Genomic DNA, 18854 nt, shown 5'->3' on the forward strand with positions numbered 1-18854 from the left:
AGTACATAAAATCCTGTTTGACACTGATATCTGTGAAAAGCTACAGTTCCTGCCCTCAAGGAGCATATCTTTTAATCGAGGAGACAGTGTGTAAATAACTAGATAGACATAAGTTCTATGCAGAATAGATGGAGGTAATCTGAAATAGGAAGGTGTTAACAGCTGGGGATACCAGGGAAAACCTGTACTAGAAGGTTGGATTTGAAGGAAGTCATGAAGGAAGCCAGGGAAACTAAGAGACAGACAGAGGTGATGAAGAAGAGCATCCTACAAGGGACATGCTGATGGAAGGCATGGAGACAGCAGAGGGAGTGCAAGTAAGCCAGTGTAGTTGGGTGATAGAATAAGAGGAGTAAGGTAGAAGAAGCCTGGAAAGGTAGGGAGACAGGAGATTACACAGAGATATCAGTGTCAAACAGAGAATTTTATGTACTTGTTCCTGTTGTTTGTCCTTTGTTCTCAAAGGACGGTGACATCAGGGAGGTGATGGCATGACTTGCAGTGAATTGGATTTAAGTGAGGTAGGACTGGGCAAAGTCACCAGTCTCACTCTCTCCTCTAGAGCCATCTGGGTCCAGTGGCAAGATATAACACAGGAGGACTGGAGATGACCCTAATACAGTGGGAGACCTTAAGGGCTTTTTAAACTAATGTTTTTCCCAGGTCTCAGTTTGCCTTAGGCAATGCCCATTCAGTGATTAAGGCTAAGTAAGTAATGAGGCAAAGGCCTTTTTTACCTAGCCAAAAAATAAACAAAAAAACAAACAAATGAATGAATGAATAAATAAAGAGATAAATGCATAGATGAATAGATAGATAGATGGATGGATGGATGAACAACTAAATAAATAGATAGTTGGGGTGTGGGGAGGAAGACCCCATTTATTCCTAGAATTGATAGGGAACCAGTGGAGCTCAATGAATAGGGGATGACATAGTCTGTCAGTTGATCAATAATTATTTTAAATGCTTATTGTGTTCCAGGAACTATATAAATTCTAGGGTTATAAAGAAATGTTTTAAAAAATAATCCCTGCCTTCAAGAAGCTTATATTTTTTAATGTAGTTAGTCAAAGACATTATTTGATTAAATTATGCAGTCAAGCTGGCTTTTTATTCAAAAGCATAAAAACAATTCAACAGGAGGTTGAATGAGGTGACCAGCTTCAAGACTCAGAGAGATGAAAACTTCAAACTGAAGAGGTTCTATTTTTTTTTTTTGGTTTAACCATTCTTCTTGATCATGTTCCTTTATTCCATAGAGTCCAGCTCATTCATTGGATTTGTAATAAACTTCCAAGATTAAGGGAAATCTACTCATTGTATGCCTGAAATCTTGATTTGTATTCATTTTATTAAATAGCAAATATGCTCCAATGATCCCAAGAAGTTCGAGGGCTAAAATTCCTTTAAATATCTTTCTTGCCAGTAATTCATTTGGGGGAGCCATCCTGCACCACCTTCAGTGCCACCATTGTACATCTCCAGTAAGAAGCTCATATTTTAATGGGAGAGGCAATATGTAAGAAATTATGCATATAAAGTGTGTATGTGTGTGTGTGTGTGTGTGTGTGTGTGTGTGTGTGGAGAGAGAGAGAGAGAGAGAGAGAGAGAGAGAGAGAGAGAGAGAGAGAGAGAGAGACATACAGAGTATTTGAAGAGTAATCTCAGAGGGAAGCCCTCGGGTGGAGGTGGAGGTGGTAGAAAACTGGGAAAGGTGTATTGCAGAAGGCAGGGCTTGATCTGAGTCTTGAAGGAATCGAGGGAAAGCAGGATGCATTTGTAAGAAGAGAGAGCATCCCAGGCATGGATGAGTCATGGAGAAACACACAGTGTCAGGATTTTAGGGTGTCTTAAGGAGAGGAACAGCAAAGAAGTCAGGGTATCTGGATCATAAAGTGGTACAGAGAGTAAGGTATAAGAATACTGGAAAAGTGGGAAGGGTCCAGGTTATGAAGGGCTTCCAAGGCTAAACAGAGGATTTTAGATTTGATCCTGAACTAGATCCTGAACTAGTACTAGAGACTCATTGGAGTTTATTGAGTGGAAAGGGGAAGGGGAGAGTGGGTCACGGTCAGTCCTGCATTTTGGCTGCCAAGTGGATGATGGACTGGGCTGGGGACAGATTTGAGGCAGACAGACCATCCAGAACGTTGTCTCCTTAGTTTAAACATGAGGTGATAAGGGTCTGCACCAGGTAGAGGGAAGAGAACTTTTACAAGAGATTCTGCAAAGGTAACAATGACGAGACTTGACAGTGGTGACGAACTGGATAGACAGTGTGAGTGAAAGTGAGAAGCTGAGGGTGAACTGAAGTTGAGATGACAAAGAGCTTGGTGGCAATTGGTAGCCAGGGGTCAGAAGTGGGATCAGAGCTGGATAAATAGATCTGAGAATTATCTGCATAGAGATCAGAATTGAGTTCCTGGGAGTGGATGAACTCACCAAGTGAGATCTTATACGGGGAGAAGAGAGTCTGGGGTATTGAGTGGGCATGACCCAGAAAATCAAGCAAAGGAGGATGAGGGGGAAGTCAGACAAGTAGGAGAAGAACCAGGAGAAAGCAATATCATGAAAATCTAGAAGATCCAGTTTGTAGGACATGATTACTTCTTCTCCTTTGCCCCTTCTTCCTATTTGTCACTTCCATTTTAAAGTAGTACCTAGGCTAGCTCCTCACATTCCTTTAATGCTTCTCTGCTCCCCTCCAGACTCTCTGGATTTCACCATACTCCTGAGGGGTACTCTCTCTCTTCTTCTTCCATTTTGAGTTCCTCTTTATATATTGTCTTCCCTCATTTGAATATAGGCTCCTGGAAGTCAGAGTCTGTCTTTCTCTTTGTATTTATAGTTCTAGTGCTTAGCATGATTCCTGAAATGTAGTTTGGGGGGTTTTGCTTGTTTGTTTGTTTTCATAAATGCTTATTGATTTGACTTGTTGAGAAAAGGGTGATTAACAATGTCTAAAGATTCAGAGAAGTCAAGAAGGATGATACTTTTAAAAAGTCATTAGCTTTTACAATTAAAAAATCATTAGTCGGGGCAGCTAGGTGGCGCAATGGATAGAGCACCGGCCCTGGAGTCAGGAGTACCTGAGTTCAAATCCGGCCTCAAACACTTAACACTTACTAGCTGTGTGACCCTAGGCAAGTCACTTAACCCCAATTGCCTCACTAAAAAAAAAAAAATCATTAGTCACTTTGGAGAGATCTGTGTCAGGTGGAGAATGAGGCTAAAGTTGAAAGATAGACTTTAGAGAGTTTAGAAGAGGGTGAGGGGGCAGAGCCAAGATGGCGGAGAGGAAGCAGCAAGCTGCCTGAGCTCTCCTTCTGTTCCCTCAAAAAGAACATTAAATCAAGCCTCTGGACAGATTCTGAAACTACAGAACTTGCAAAGAGACAGAGAGACACAGTCTTCCAATGAGAGGTAATTTAGAAGACTTCAGGAAAAGGTTGGTCTGACTCAGGCAAAAGGGAGGCCCAGCGCAGGGCAGTAGCCCAGCGCCGAGGGGGTCGGGGCAAGTCAGCAGGAGCTGTGGACCACAGCCAAACAACTGAGGCCCCTGGAACCCGGCTCAAAAATCTGGTGGCCAAGAAGGACAGTGGAAAAACCTACCTGCACCAGCTGGGAGGGCAGGGTGACAGCTGTAGAGCCATGAATGGGACAGGCGGGATCGGGCGCCTGGCTGAGCGCGCTCAGACAGGAAGTGCTAGGGGGTGAACTGCACACACTATAAAGGCCTAAGAGTAAAAAGCCAGTCACACAGCACCTATACCCCTATACAAGAAGCCCCAAACAGGAACCCTGGTGCCCCCAGAGCAGACCTCAACTTAAAAAATAAGTAAATAAGCTGCAATAATGAGTAAGAAACAAAAAAGAGCTCTCTCCATTGAGAGATTCTGTATCAATAGGGAAGAAGCCAACACAAACTCAGATGAGGACAATACCCTCAAATTGCCTATATATGATGCCTCATGAGGGAAGGTGAATTGGTCTCAAGAACAAAAAGCCTTCCTGGAAGAACTCAAAAAGGATTTTAAAAATCAATTGAGAGAGGTAGAAGAAAAAATGGGGAGAGAAATGAAAGCAAAACAAGAAAACTATGAAAAAAGAATCAGCAGCTTGGAAAAGGAAGCACAAAGATTGACTGGCCAAATGGAAAAAAGGTGCATAATTTCACTGAAGAAAACAATGCCTTAAAAATTCATTTGGCCAAATGGAAGAAAAGGTTCATAATCTCAAAGAAAGCAATGCTTTAAAAAATTCACTTGGGGGGCAGCTAGGTGGCGCAGTGGCTAGAGCACTGGCCCTGGATTCAGGAGGACCTGAGTTCAAATCCGGCCTCAGACGCTTAACACTTACTAGCTGTGTGACCCTGGGCAAGTCACTTAACCCCAATTGCCTCAGCAAAAAAAAAAAAAAAAAGTAAAAAGTATTAAAAAAAATTCACTTGTCCAAATGTAAAAAAAGGTGCATAATCTCACTGAAGAAAACAATACCTTAAAAATTAAAATTGGATAGTTGGAAGATAAGGAATCCGTGAGACACCAGGAATCAGTCAAGCAGAATCAAAAGAATGAAAAAATAGAAGAAAATGTGAAATACCTCACTGGAAAGACAACTGATCTGGAAAACAGATCCAGGAGAGACAATTTGAGAATCATTGGTCTGCCTGAAAGCCATGACCAGAAAAAGAATCTAGACACCATATTCCAGGAAATTATTAAGGAGAACTGCCCTGATATCATAGGATCAGAGGATAAAATCATCATTGAAAGAATCCACTCATCACCTCCTGAAAGAGACCCCAAAAGGAAAACTCCAAGGAATATTGTAGCCAAATTCCAGAATTATCAGGTGAAGGAGAAAATACTCCAAGCAGCCAGAAAGAAGCAGTTTAAATATCATGGAGCCACAGTCAGGATTGCTCAGGACCTGGCAGCTTCAGCCTTAAAGGACCACAAGGCTTGGAATATGATATTCTGGAAGGCAAAGGAGCTTGGATTGAAGCCAAGAATCTATTACCCAGGAAAAATGTGCATTCTCTTTCAGGGGAAAAGATGGACATTTAATGACATTGGAGACTTTCAATCTTTTCTGACAAAAAGACCAGAACTGAATAGAAAATTCAATCTTAACATACAAGACTCAAGAGAAGTTTAAAAAGGTAAACAGAGGGAAAAAAAGGTTACTCAATTAGGTTAAACTGCTTAAATCCCTACACAGGAAGATAATACTCATAACTCTTAAGAACTGTAAATGTATTTGGGCAGAGAGAAGGACTTTACACAGAGGGTATAAATATAAATTGTCTTTGATGTGATGATACAAAAAAAAATTAAGGGGTTAAAAAGGGAGTCTATGGGGAGGAAAGGAAAGGGGAGGTGGAATGGGATGAATTATATCATATGAAGAGGTTAAAGAAACCTATTACAATAGAGGGAAAGAAAGGAGGGGTGAACATTGTTTCAACCCTAATTTCATTAGATTTGATTCAAAGAGGGAATAACATATACGTTCATTGGGATAAAGAAACTTAGTTCATTCTTTAGGGAAGCAAAAGGGGAAGGGAAAGGCGGGTACTGATAGAAGGGAGGACAAAAGCAAGGGAGAAAAGGGTAAAGAAAAGAGAGGGGGTGATAAAAAGGGAGGGCAGATTGGGGGAGGCAGGGGTAAGAAGTAAAACATTGGTCAGGAGGAATAAGGTGAAAGAAGGGGGGAAAAGTACAAAGGGGGTAAATAGAATGGAGGGGAATAGACAGTCAGTAATAATAACTGTGAATGTGAATGGGATGAACTCTGCTATAAAACGGAAGTGAATTGCAGAGTGGATTAAAAACCAGAATCCTACAATATGCTGTTTACAAGAAACACATTTGAAACAGGGAGATACACACAGAGTAAAGGTAAAAGGCTGGAGCAGAATATATTACGCTTCAGCTAAAGTAAAAAAAGCAGAGGTAGCAATCCTTATCTCAGACAAAGCACAGGCAAAAATAGATCTCATTAAAAGAGATAAGGAAGGAAATTACATCTTGCTAAAAGGTACTATAGATAATGAAGTAATATCAATATTAAATATGTATGCACCAAGTGGTATAGCATCCAAGTTCGTAGAGAAGTTAAATGAGTTACAAGAGGAATTAGACAGTAATACTATACTAGTGGGGATCTGAATCTCCCCCTCTCAGAATTAGATAAATCTAGCCGAAAAATAAAGAAGAAAGAAGTGAAAGAGGTGAATAGATTACTAGAAAAGTTAGACATGATAGATGTCTGGAGAAAATTGAATGGGGATAGAAAGGAATATACCTTTTCTCAGCAGTACATGGCACATTTTCAAAAATTGACCATGTATTAGGGCACAAAAACATCATAGTCAAATGTAGAAAGGCAGAAATAGTAAATGCATCCTTCTCAGATCATGATGCAATAAAAATTACATGTAAGAAAGAGCCAGGGAAAAGTAGAATGAAAATCAATTGGAAACTAAATAATATCATTCTAAAGAATGAATGGGTCAAACAACAAATCATAGAAACAATCAATAACTATATCCAAGAGAATGACAATAATGAGACAGTATACCAAAATTTATGGGATGCAGCCAAAGCAGTGCTTAGGGGAAAATTTATAGCTCTAAATGCTTACATGAATAAAAAAGAGAAAGAGGAGATTAATGAATTGGGCATGCAACTTAAAAAGCTAGAAAAAGAACAAATTAGAAATCCCCAATTAGATACTAAACTAGAGATCCTAAAAATTAAAGAAGAAATTAATAAGATTGAAAGCAAAAAACCTATAGAATTAATCAATAAAACTAAGAGCTGGTTTTATGAAAAAACCAATAAAATAGATAAAATGTTGGTTAATTTGATTAAAAAAAGAAAGAAGAAAACCAAATTACAAGTATCAAAAATGAAAAGGTGATGTCACCACCAATGAAATGGAAATTAAATCAATAATTAGGGATTATTTTGCCCAACTGTATGCCAATACATTTGACAATCTAAATGAAATGGATGAATATTTACAAAAATACAAACTGCCCAGGTTAACTGAAGAGGAAATAAAATTCTTAAATAAACCCATATTAGAAAAGGAAATTGAACAAGTCATTAATGAACTTCCTAAGAAAAAATCCCCAGGGCCAGATGGGTTTACGGGTGAATTTTACCAAACATTTAAAGAACAATTAATTCCAATATTATACAAATTATTTGGAAAAATAGGTGAAAAAGGAGTTCTACCAAATTCATTTTATGACACAAATATGGTGGTGATACCAAAACCAGACAAAGCAAAGCAAAAACAGAGAAAGAAAATTATAGACCAATTTCCCTAATGAATATTGATGCTAAAATCTTAAATAATATATAAGCAAGGAGATTACAGCAAGTGATCACCAGGATAATACACTATGACCAGGTGGGATTTATACCAGGAATGTAGGGCTGGTTCAACATTAGGAAAACTATTAACATAATCAACCACACCAATAAGAAAACCAACCAAAATCATATGATTATCTCAATAGATGCAGAGAAAGCTTTTGACAAAATACAGCACCCATTCCTAATAAAAACACTAGAGAGTTTAGGAATAGGTGGAGCTTTCCTTAAAATAATAAACAGTATCTACCTAAAACCATCAGCAAGTATTATATGCAATGGAGATAAATTAGAGGCCTTCCCAATAAGATCAGGGGTGAAACAGGGATGTCCATTATCATCCCTATTATTTAATATTGTCCTAGAAATGTTAGCTTTAGCAATCAGAGAAGAGAAAGGAATTAAAGGAATTAGAATAGGCAAGGAGGAAACAAAACTATCACTCTTTGCAGATGATATGATGGTATACTTAAAGAATCCTAGAGAATCAACTCAAAAATTACTTGAAACAATTAACAACTTTAGTACAGTTACAGGATATAAAATAAATCCACATAAATCATCAGCATTTCTATACATGGCCAACAAAGTCCAGCAGCAAGGGATAGAAAGAGAAATTCCATTTAAAGTAATGGTAGATAATATAAAATACTTGGGAGTCTACTTGCCAAGACAAACCCAGGAACTCTATGAACACAACTACCAAACACTCTTCACACAAATCAAATCAGATCTAAATAATTGGAAAGATATCAATTGCTCATGGATAGGCAGAGCTAATATAGTAAAAATGATAATACTACCCAAATTAATTTACTTATTCAGTGCCATACCAATCAGACTACCTAAAAATTATTTTATACAGCTAGAAAAAATAATAACGAAATTCATCTGGAAAAACAAAAAATCAAGACTATCCAGGAAAATAATGAAAAAAAATTCACAGGAAGGTGGGTTAGTAGTACCAGACCTGGAGTTTTACTATAAAGCAGCAGTCATCAAAACTATCTGGTACTGGCTAAGAAATAGAGTGGAGGATCAATGGAATAGGCCAGGCACAGGAAATGCAGTAGTAAATGACACTAGTAATGTAGTGTTTGATAAACCCAAAGACTCCAGCTTCTGGGATAGGAACTCAGTATTTGACAAAAACTGCTGGGAAAACTGGAAGATAGTATGGCAGAAATTAGGCATAGACCAACATCTTACACCTTATACTAAAATAAGGTCAAAATGGACACATGATTTAGACATAAGAGGTGATACCATAAGTAAATTAGGAGAGAAAGGAATAGTATACCTATCAGATCTTTGGAAAGGAAAACAGTTTATGACCAAACAAGAGATAGAGTATATTATAAAATGTAAAATGGATGATTTTGATTACATTAAATTAAAAAAATTTTGTACAAACAGAAACAATGCATCCAAAATTAGAAGGGAGGCAGAAAGCTGGGAAATAATTTTTGCGGCCAGTACTTCTGATAAAGGCCTCATTTCTAAAATATATAGGGAACTAAATCAAATTTATAAGAATCCAAGTCATTCCCCAATTGAGAAATGGTCAAAGGATATGAACAGGCAGTTTTCTGATGAAGAAACCAAAGCTATCTATTCCCATATGAAAAAATGCTCTAAATCTCTAATGATTAGAGAGATGCAAATTAAAACAACTCTGAGGTACCACCTGACAACTATCAGATTGGCTAAAATGACAAAAAAGGAAAATAATAAATGTTGGAGAAGCTGTGGAAAAATTGGAACACTAATGCATTGTTGGTGGAGCTGTGAACCGATCCAACCATTCTGGAGAGCAATTTGGAATTATGCCCAAAGGGTGATAAAGCTGTGCATACCCTTTGACCCAGCAATAGCACTTTTGGGTCTTTTTCTCAAAGAGATCATGGAAAGGGGAGAGGGACCCACATGTACAAAAATATTTATAGCTGCTCTGTACATGGTGGCAAAAGAATTGGAAGTTGAGGGGATGCCCATCAATTGGGGGAATGGCTGGACAAATTGTGGTAGATGAATACAATGGAATACTATTGTGCTGTAAGAAACGATGAGCAGGAGGAGTTCAGAGAAACCTGGAGGGTCTTGCGTGGGCTGATGATGAATGAGATGAGCAGAACCAGAAGAACATTATACACAGTATCATCAACATTGAGTGTTGATCTACTGTGATGGACTATATTTTTCTCACCAATGCAATGGTACAGAAGAGTTCCAGGGATGATAGAAGAGGATCTTTAAATCCAGGAAAAAAAAAAAAGAACTGTGGAGTAGATGCTGAATGAACCATACTATTTCTTTTGTTTTTGGTGCTGATGTTTTTCTATTTTGAGGTTTTTCCATCATTGCTCTGATTTTTCTCTTATAAAATGACTAATGCAGAAATATGTTTAATGTTATTATGTATATGTATATGTATATATATATGTATATATATATATATATATATATATATATATATATATATATAACCTATATCAGATTACCTGCTCTCTAGGGGAGGGGGGAAGGAAGGGAGGGAGAAAAATCTGAAATTGAAAAGCTTGTATAAACAAAAGTTGAGAACTATCTTTACATGTAATGGGAAAAAATAAAATACTTTATTAATTCTAAAAAAAAGAAGAGGGTGAGAATAGAGTGAATGAAGGTACCTATTGTAGATGACTTTCTCAAAGATTTTAGCTACAAATGGTAGCTATAGCTAGCAGCGTTAGACCTATGATTTAAGAAAATCACCATTACAGCTTAATAGAGGATGGATTGGACTGAGGAAAGATTTGAGGCAGATAGAAAAATTACCATTTGTATTAAGAATTAATAAAATTGCATTTTTCTAAAAGAATTTGAAATTCAGGTTTTCCATTGATTGCAGCCTATTTTCTTTCTTTCTTTCTTTCTTTCTTTCTTTCTTTCTTTCTTTCTTTCTTTCTTTCTTTCTTTCTTTCTTTCTTTCTTTTTTTGCTGAGGCAATTGGGGTTAAGTGACTTGCCCAGGGTCACACAGCTAGTAAGTGTCAAGTGTCTGAGGTTAGATTTGAACTCAGGTTCTCCTGAATCCAGGGATAGTGCTTTATCCACTGTGCCACCTAGCTGCCCCCAGCCTATTTTCTTAATTAGTCAAATTAATGAAGTTTGACCATTTAATTGTTTATAAACTATTTCCCCTATTATGTTAGAGGTTCTCTGAGATAGGAGTCCCTTTTGTCTATCTCAATTGGGGAGGTAGGAGACAGTGCTTTGCCCACCAGATGTTTGAGAAAGGGTTATAGCTCAACCACCAGAGGTAGCATAGTATAGTGGGAAGACCATTGCATTTTAAGTCAGTGCACCTGGGTTTTAATTTACTTTGTTTTATTTTGTTTTGTTTTTGGTGGGGCAATGGGGGTTAAGTGACTTGCCCAGGGTCACACAGCTAGTAAGTGTCAAATGTCTGTGTCTGGATTTGAACTCAGGTCCTTCTGACTCCAGGGCTAGTGCTCTATCCACTGCACCACCTAGCTGCCCCTGAATTTACTTTTGCTATTTATTTAGCATCTGTGTGACTTTGGTTAAGTCTTTCCCCCTCAGTTTCCTCATCTATAAAATGAGGAACTTCTAACTCAAAATATGATTCTCTGAATCTCCCAGATTAGAGATTGCATCTTCTTTTTTTCCCCCTCCAACCTCTTTATGGGTTACAGTTGAGGGCTTTGTCACCATCAGAGCTTGCATCTTTGCCGTTGAGTAATTAAATGACTTAGTCAAAGTCTGAAGGACCAGTGGTGGATGACCTTTTCATTCAGAGAAGCATAATTTCTGGATCTGCTGTCTCTTACATGATTCTGCATTAGCCACTCCTCAACCCTCTCTCTGCAGGCCAACAGGAAAAAAACTTTCAACCGCATTGGCCACAGCTAGTGAAGTTCAACAACCATCTCATCACCGATGGAGGTTCCATCCCTGGAGGTCCCATTTCTGGATGTTCAATCATGTCTCTCCCACTTTGGAGCTGGAGCAGGAGATACAGCAGGAGGAAGAAATTGAGGACAATGGTAAAGAAGTGTGTTTGTGTTTATGTCTCCATGAAGTTGTATACCTGTCTCTTCAAATATTTGAAGGGTTATAATGTTGAAGATGCCACACTTGCACATTCTTGGCTGATGATAACTTTATTGTGAAATTCTCTCCTTAGGGATCTCCTTATTCTAATACCTTCAATACCTAGGCAGATTGGGAAGACACTTAGAAATAGGTGGGTTCCCTCAAATCAAGACCACATCACAGGTTAGTGGCATTTCCTGGTCATTTCCCATGGTTATTTGACTCTTATCTAAGAGTTATCAATGGATAACTTAAAGCATCGACCAACTGGCCACCAGGCACTCAAATTTCTTTTCTTAGAGACCTGCCCCAGATTAATAGTCAGAAGACTTGGCTTCTCATCCTGACCTTGCCACTTTCTAACTGCATGACCCTGGAAAAGTCACTGTACTTCTCTGATATCAGTTTCCTCATAGGGTTATGAATTAATTCATAGGGTTATTGTAAACCATAATGTGTTGTATAAATGCAAGTAATTCTACAATTCTAGTGATAGATTGAATTCAGAAGCAGCCTAAATTCAGAAAGCTCATCACTAATTTCTTCTCCTGGGGATGAAGGTTTTGATCATGGTAACTCTCAAAGACTATCTTCTAAGTTGTAGACTTACTATTTACATTAGATGCTGACATCAGTGGCATTTTAGAATCCTAGAGAAACAAAGTAAGTGCTATTACTGTTCTTTACAACAGGTTTCTGGAGTAATTTCACATGAGTGACTGTAATAGGGAAGTTGCAAATCAGAGAGGAGATGCCCTCCCATGGTACTATGGGAAGCAAAGGGGAGCTTTTTGGGGAAGTAGTATCACATTTTCTTCTTATAGGCAGCTAAGCACTTCAAATATTACCCAAACCAGTCCATGACAAAACCACATAGTCAAATGTTTTCCATCTGCATTTCTTTCCCTTTGCCATATTCCCCCTCATCTACCTTCATATACCCTACCCCCTCCAAACCTTCTCTCCAAATTTTGCTCTGTTATCCAGGAAATATTAAAGAATCTGTAGGGAAACTTCCAATGTGTTGGGTCAGATTGTCTATGGAGGATTCATGGAGGGAGATGCATAAAAATCACATGGGATGAAAAGGCATCTCTGCGAGTCAGTCTACACTGATAGATTGTTAAATTCCCAGATCCAAAGAAATCCATAAAAGTGTACATTATTATACATATTCAAGACATCATCATCATTGTCGTCACCACCACCACCACCACCTCCACCATCATTGACATCATCATCAAGGGGCCCCCCTCTCCATTAAGTCTAGGATCTTATAACATAGCATCTAGAACTGGGATGGACTGCAGAGATCACTTTATCTAGCTTCCTTACTACAGAGACTGAGGTCCATTGATGCTAGGTGACTTCTCTAGGGTCACAGGTAATATATGTTAGAGCTAGGATTTGAACTCTTATCTGATTCTAAATCCAATGATCTTCTCATTGCATTACCTCAGTTGAAAGTGGTCTCTCACTCCTCAAATTTTCCTAAGCACTTTGTCTAGAGTGTTCCTTTGCTTTTATCGTATATTAACTTACATCACACTCATTTTGCTTCCTCTAGAGATTATAAGGCCCACGTCTCACCTAAACTTATATGTTCCCTTAGTGTTAAGAACAGAGATTTACACACTATGGACTTTTATTCAATGTTCCTCAGATGAATGAATTGTAAAATCTTTAAGGGCAGTGCCAAGGTGTTTTTCATCTTTCTACCTCCAGCATAGACAAGTGCCTTGCACGAATCAATACTGAAATGACTCTTTGATGTAATGCTAATATTAATTAGCATTGTAAACCTCTTTAAAGTTTTCAATGCACTTTACAAATATTATCTCATTTAATCTTCACAACAACCCTGGGAAATAGTCGTTATTATTCTCTCCATTTTACAGATGAGAAAAGTGAATCAAACAAAGGTTAAGTGACTTGCCCAGGATCACACAACTAGTCAAGTGTCTGAGGCTGGATATGACCTCAGGTCTTCCTGACTCCAGGTTCTGTACTCTATCCACTGCATCACCTAATTGCTTCAAGTTAATTGTGAGATAGAAATAATGTAGTCCATTATTGAATTTGACTTGTGAAAGCTTGTTCATTTCCTCTTTTCCACATGTGTGTATATACACACATATATATACATACACATAAACATATATATGAATCTCTATAGGTTTATAATTATTGATGCTCTTTCAGCTACCTTTCCAAGCATTAATAAGGTTCAAGAATTTTCCCACCCTTTTATCATCTTTCCCTTTGGCGTGAGGACTTGTTGAGCCCTTTTTAGGGCTGCTCATCCACCTTTGGTGTCCATCTTTCACCCAACTCTGACCTGTGGCTCCCACAAGCTGTAGTATGTGCAGCAGCTGCAGCACAGTAAAATAATCTCAGCAGATGGGATAAACCAGGTTAAGGGCAACTAACTGGTCTCAATAGGTGAGTTAGAGGGATGTCTTCCCCAGGTATGTGAAGACTTCCCCCAGCAGAATGGGTAGGTGAGCACAATTTCTTCCAATGGCCATGAAGGCAGTTGCAGTAGGCATTGTGGATTGCTTAGAGCTCAGTCAGGCATTGAAAATGTCACGGCATCCAATGCATTCCGAGTCATTACTAGTTATCTTGGATTTTGTCTTGCTGTTGGTCTTTAATGACTCTGGGAGAGAAAGTGAGCTTGTATAACTCTGCCTCACTTTAATCCAGTTCACACACAAGTCAAGGCATCACCCTGTGATGTCACTGGTCCTCTTCAAAAAAAATGACCAACAACAACTTTCCCATATATTTCTTCTCATCCTCCTCACTTTTTCCCTCTTTACTGAAGTTACCAAGTGTATGTAATGACTTGATTTGGAGTGTTTTAAGTCCTTTATAGAATTTTTCTACTCTTTCATCTTAAGGAACAGATGCTGGTGCAATTATTTTCCTGACAGTGGTTTTACAAATATGTAACATGAGTAGTGCAATATGCCATTACCAAGCGTCCCAGGAAATAACATTTCTTATAGTTCTTGAGTGTACAATAACCCAAGCCACCAACTCCTTTATTTGCTTCTCCAAGAAGTAACTGTGAGCTACCCTTCCTTTTAGATGCCACTTTTTATCCCTTTCTGGTTTCATTTATAGCAAGAGTGTCAAGATTGATAGCATTCAGCTCCTTTACCAGTATATCCACCCATTCCTCACTAGGCAAGGATCTCACTTGTAGGGTACTAACAGTCAAAGTGAAGCTTTTTGAAAGGCTTCAACCAGTGTGATTCTCATCACTTTCTGTTGTTTTTTCTGCCACTCTGACACCATCACTAGAGAACATGGAGGAACTTCACACAACTGTGGGTCATTTTTAATTGCTTTGTGAATTGCCATGATTAAAAAATTTCATCATTGGATGGCCAAGCTGCTAGTGATATGCCTCTCTATAATGAGCTAGGTTTGTCCTTGGAGAATGACTTGGTTTATTACTGGGGCTAGATTCAAAACTTTGTAGAATCAGAATGGTAGAATCACTTTCTAGAGCCTAGGATCATCTCCATCCAACATGATGTGGCATCAGAGTAGGACTGTGTGGATGCCCTTTAACACAGGATGTACTTAATAAAAATTTTTGAATTGGTAGTAATGGTGTAGTAGGGGAAATGTAATGGATTTTTAGTTGGAAGCCAAAGCTTGGAATATTCAATTTAACACTTGTCAGTTGTGTACATTTGAGTGAGTTATATCTACCTCCTGGGCTTCAATTTTTTTATTCTGTAAAATGAAGGGATTGAATTAAATATTCCACAAAAAGCTCCTTTTAGCTTTAAATTATATGAACTATTATCATTGCTATTATAATTGTTTTTCTGCTTCAGAACTGGATACCAAATCATCCTTTGAAAATCTGTTGAGTTCCGAGCCCTCCCGGGAGCACTTACTGGTCTCTAAAATTCAATCAATGACATATAGTGAGAAGAGCTTGGTGCTGGAGTCTATCCGGCATTACCTAACAGATTATCTGGAGGTAGGATAAATATGACTTGGGTTGGTCTGACTAACCTCCTTAGCTGCCTTCCCCCAACCCTAACCTCCCTTCCCTGAACTTTCTTCTTCAGCATATTCATGTATCCCAGGCTTATCCAAGGAAGTCTGAGGCTGGATATGACCTCAGGTCTTACCTACCAAAACTTTCTTGTACTATGTTGTAGTTTTTCTCTGCATTTTCATTGTTATACAATAATAGCCATGGAGAGCATTTATGTAATTCTTTAAGTTTTGCAAAAGTACTTTTCAAATATTATCTCATTTGATCTTCAGCTCTAGGAGGTAGATGCTATTATCATCCCTTTTTTTGTAGAGGAGGAAACCAGAGCAGGTAGAGGTTAAATGACTTGCCTGAGATCACACAGCTTAGTACCTGAGGTGGGATTCCAGTTTGGTTCTCCCTGACTCCAGATTCAGCACTCTATCCTCTGTACCACTTAGCTGCCCCTAGAATCCTAGAATGCCAGGGATTTCTGGGAGCTCAGGAAGCATCTAGTTTAATTCTTACCCAAAGCATGAATCTGGTTTCTAAAATCCCTAATAAGAAGTCATCCCACTTCTGCCTAAAATCCTCCAGTGATGAGGAACAAGCCTGGATGTGAAAGCCTTTCTGATGATGGTGGCTGGGAGAGGCTTCCTATAAAATCATAGCCCCCTTGAGGCCTTGTTTCATTGGGTATACCTTAGATTATTACATTGGATCACAATCTGCCTCTGCTGTTTCCATGGCTGCTCATAGTGCTACCCTCCAGGGTCAAGTACAACTGGCCCAGTCTCTCAGTACAACATTCATTAAAATACTGAACAATATTGGTTGCTAAGTAACATAAACAGGCCGATGAGTAGAGGGTAAGGTGGAATGCCAGGTCAGGTAAGCCCCCCTCTAGGGCACCTGCTATTGGGAGATCAGATGAAAGAAAAGAATGTTATTCCTGAAAGGTCTTCAGAGTTCATTTGGTCCAATCCCCTCATTTTACACATTAAGAGTTGAAGGCTCAGAGAAGGTAAATACTTGTTCTAGGTTACCCATTCAGTCAATAGCTTAGTTAGGAGTTGGATTATATAGTCTCCACACAGGAAAGGACCTTAGAGAGTACCTACTCTATTCTCCTTCTTTTACAGATGAGGAAACTGAATCAGAGAAAGATTAAATCACTTTCCAAGATCTCCTAGCAAATTAACAATATTTGCATAGCACTTTGTCTCCCAAGAGGCATGTTGTTTAACCTAATGGAGAAGCATCATGTCAACAATCCATCATAGAGCTAACCCTTTTTAAATTCTATAACTCCCCAGGTTTGCTTTAATCAGCACTTTAAAAAAATATTTTGAGTACTCTTTATGAAAAGAGAAAATTACAGGGCAGCTAGATGGTGCAGTGGATAGAGCACCGGCCCTGGAGTCAGGAGGTCCTGAGTTCAAATCCGGACTCAGACAACATTTACTAGCTGTGTGACCCTGGGCAAATCACTTAACCCCAATTGCCTCACCAAAAAAACAAAAAACAAACAAAAAAAGGAGAAAATTTCTAGGGCAAAGCCAGCCAAAGGGGAGAGAAAAGGAACCTAGGTCCTGCCTTCCTTCTACTGATTCTTTTAAATCTTGTCTGTAATTAGGAATGGGGAGCTTTGAATTCTAGGCCTTGGCAGCTATGTGACCTTGTGAAAGGCCTTTCCCCTCTGCGGAACCCAGTTTCCTAATCTAAAAAATCAAAGGGTTTGGACAAGATGATCTCTCTGTTTCCTTCTAGCACTAAATCTGGTCATAAGTTGTGTATACAAATTCAGTATTTCAGATGATCCACCCTGTTTCTTCCCTTTTCAATGATCTGTCCCTAGCTCCTAGGGAGAACTAAGATACGACCAGATTTGACACAACTGAGAGAGGACATTCTTTATTTCATTTTGGCATACTCCCTGTAAGCTCACAGTCAGTCCATTCTCCTTGGCCCATGTAGAAGGGTTATCTTCGGCAGCTTTCTGGGTTGAATTCTTGACCTTGACATTTTTCAACTGTGTGATCCTGAGCAAATCACTGAACCTTTCTGAGTCTCAATTTCCTCATGTGCAAAATGGAAACAGTAATATCTGTACTACTCTGCAGGATCCAATGAAGTTATTTTTCCAAAAAGCTCATAGTAGGCTTTAAAGCACTTTATAAATGATAAATATTGATGTTATTGTTATGGTAATGACCCTAAATTCTTAAAGGCTATGCCAGTAGCTGATTGTAGACTCTGTTAGTCAGTCACTCAGGGCAAATGGGGTGTTTAAGGAGGACTAGCACCTCTGTATGAGGGCTTGTGAAACCTTTTTCAGGGCTGCTCATCCATCTTTGGTGTCCACCTGGCACTCAACTATCATCTGTGACTCTAAGAAGCTGTAGCATGTGCAGTGGCCACACCCTGGTAAACCGGGTTGAGGGCAACTGAAAGGCCTCAAACACTCTAATGAGTTAGGGGGGTGTCTATCCAAAGCATATGAAGACTTCCCTCTGTAGAATGGGTAGATGAACACAATTTGTTCCGACGGCCATGAAGACAGCTGAAGCAGGCACTGTGGAGCACTTAGAGGTTGGTCAGATATCAAAGTTGCCAAGATCATTCACTGTTTCCCAGGGCATTGATAGTTGTCCTGACTTTTGTCTTGCCACTGGACTTTGATGACTTTGGAAGAGAGAGTGAGGCTGATGACTTGACTAACTCTGCCTCCCTTGAATACAATTTATATACAAGTCAAGACATCAGCTCATGATGTCAACAGTCCTCTGAAAACAAGGGGCAAACATCACCAGTCAGTTAGTCATTAAACATTTATTAAACACCTATGATGTAAACAGAAAAACAAACAAAACAGCAAACCAGTCCCTATCCCGAAGGAGTTCAGAGTCTAATGAGGGAGACAACAATCAAAGAAATAGGTGTAAACAAGCTATATGCAGGACAAATAGGAAACAAGAGAGAGGAGGCACTGGGGTTAAGAAGAGCTTAGAAAGGCTTTCTATATAAGATGGGATTTTAACTGAGGCTTAAAGGAAGTCAGGAGACAGAGGTGAGAAGGGACAACATTCTTGGTCTGGGGGGACAGTCAGAGAAAAATTCCTGGAGCTAATAGATGGAGTGTCTTATTTATGAAATAGCCAGGAGGTCAGTGCGACTGGATTGAAGAATGTGTGTCAAGGAATCAAACGTGAGAAAACTGGAAAGGGAGGAGGGGGGTCGGTTATGAAGGCTGTGAACATCAAAGGGAGGATTTTGTATTTGATCCTGGAGGCTCTGGGACACCACTGGAGTTTATTGGATGGGGTGGGGGTGGGGAAACATCAGACTTGCGTTTTAGGAAAATCA

General features: G+C 39.0%; 1 protein-coding gene across 1 annotated transcript in view; it reads left to right on the forward strand.

Moving 5' to 3' along the window:
- Positions 1-18854, forward strand: part of LOC122745965 (maestro heat-like repeat family member 5) — a 173650-nt gene that overhangs the window by 38298 nt on the left and 116498 nt on the right. Inside the window, 3 exon segments of the mRNA XM_043991432.1 lie at positions 11188-11268; positions 11271-11436; positions 15340-15488. Of these exon segments, the coding sequence (XP_043847367.1) occupies positions 11188-11268; positions 11271-11436; positions 15340-15488 (396 nt within the window).

Source organism: Dromiciops gliroides, chromosome 1 (assembly GCF_019393635.1).
Source record: "Dromiciops gliroides isolate mDroGli1 chromosome 1, mDroGli1.pri, whole genome shotgun sequence".
Taxonomy (NCBI): domain Eukaryota; kingdom Metazoa; phylum Chordata; class Mammalia; order Microbiotheria; family Microbiotheriidae; genus Dromiciops; species Dromiciops gliroides.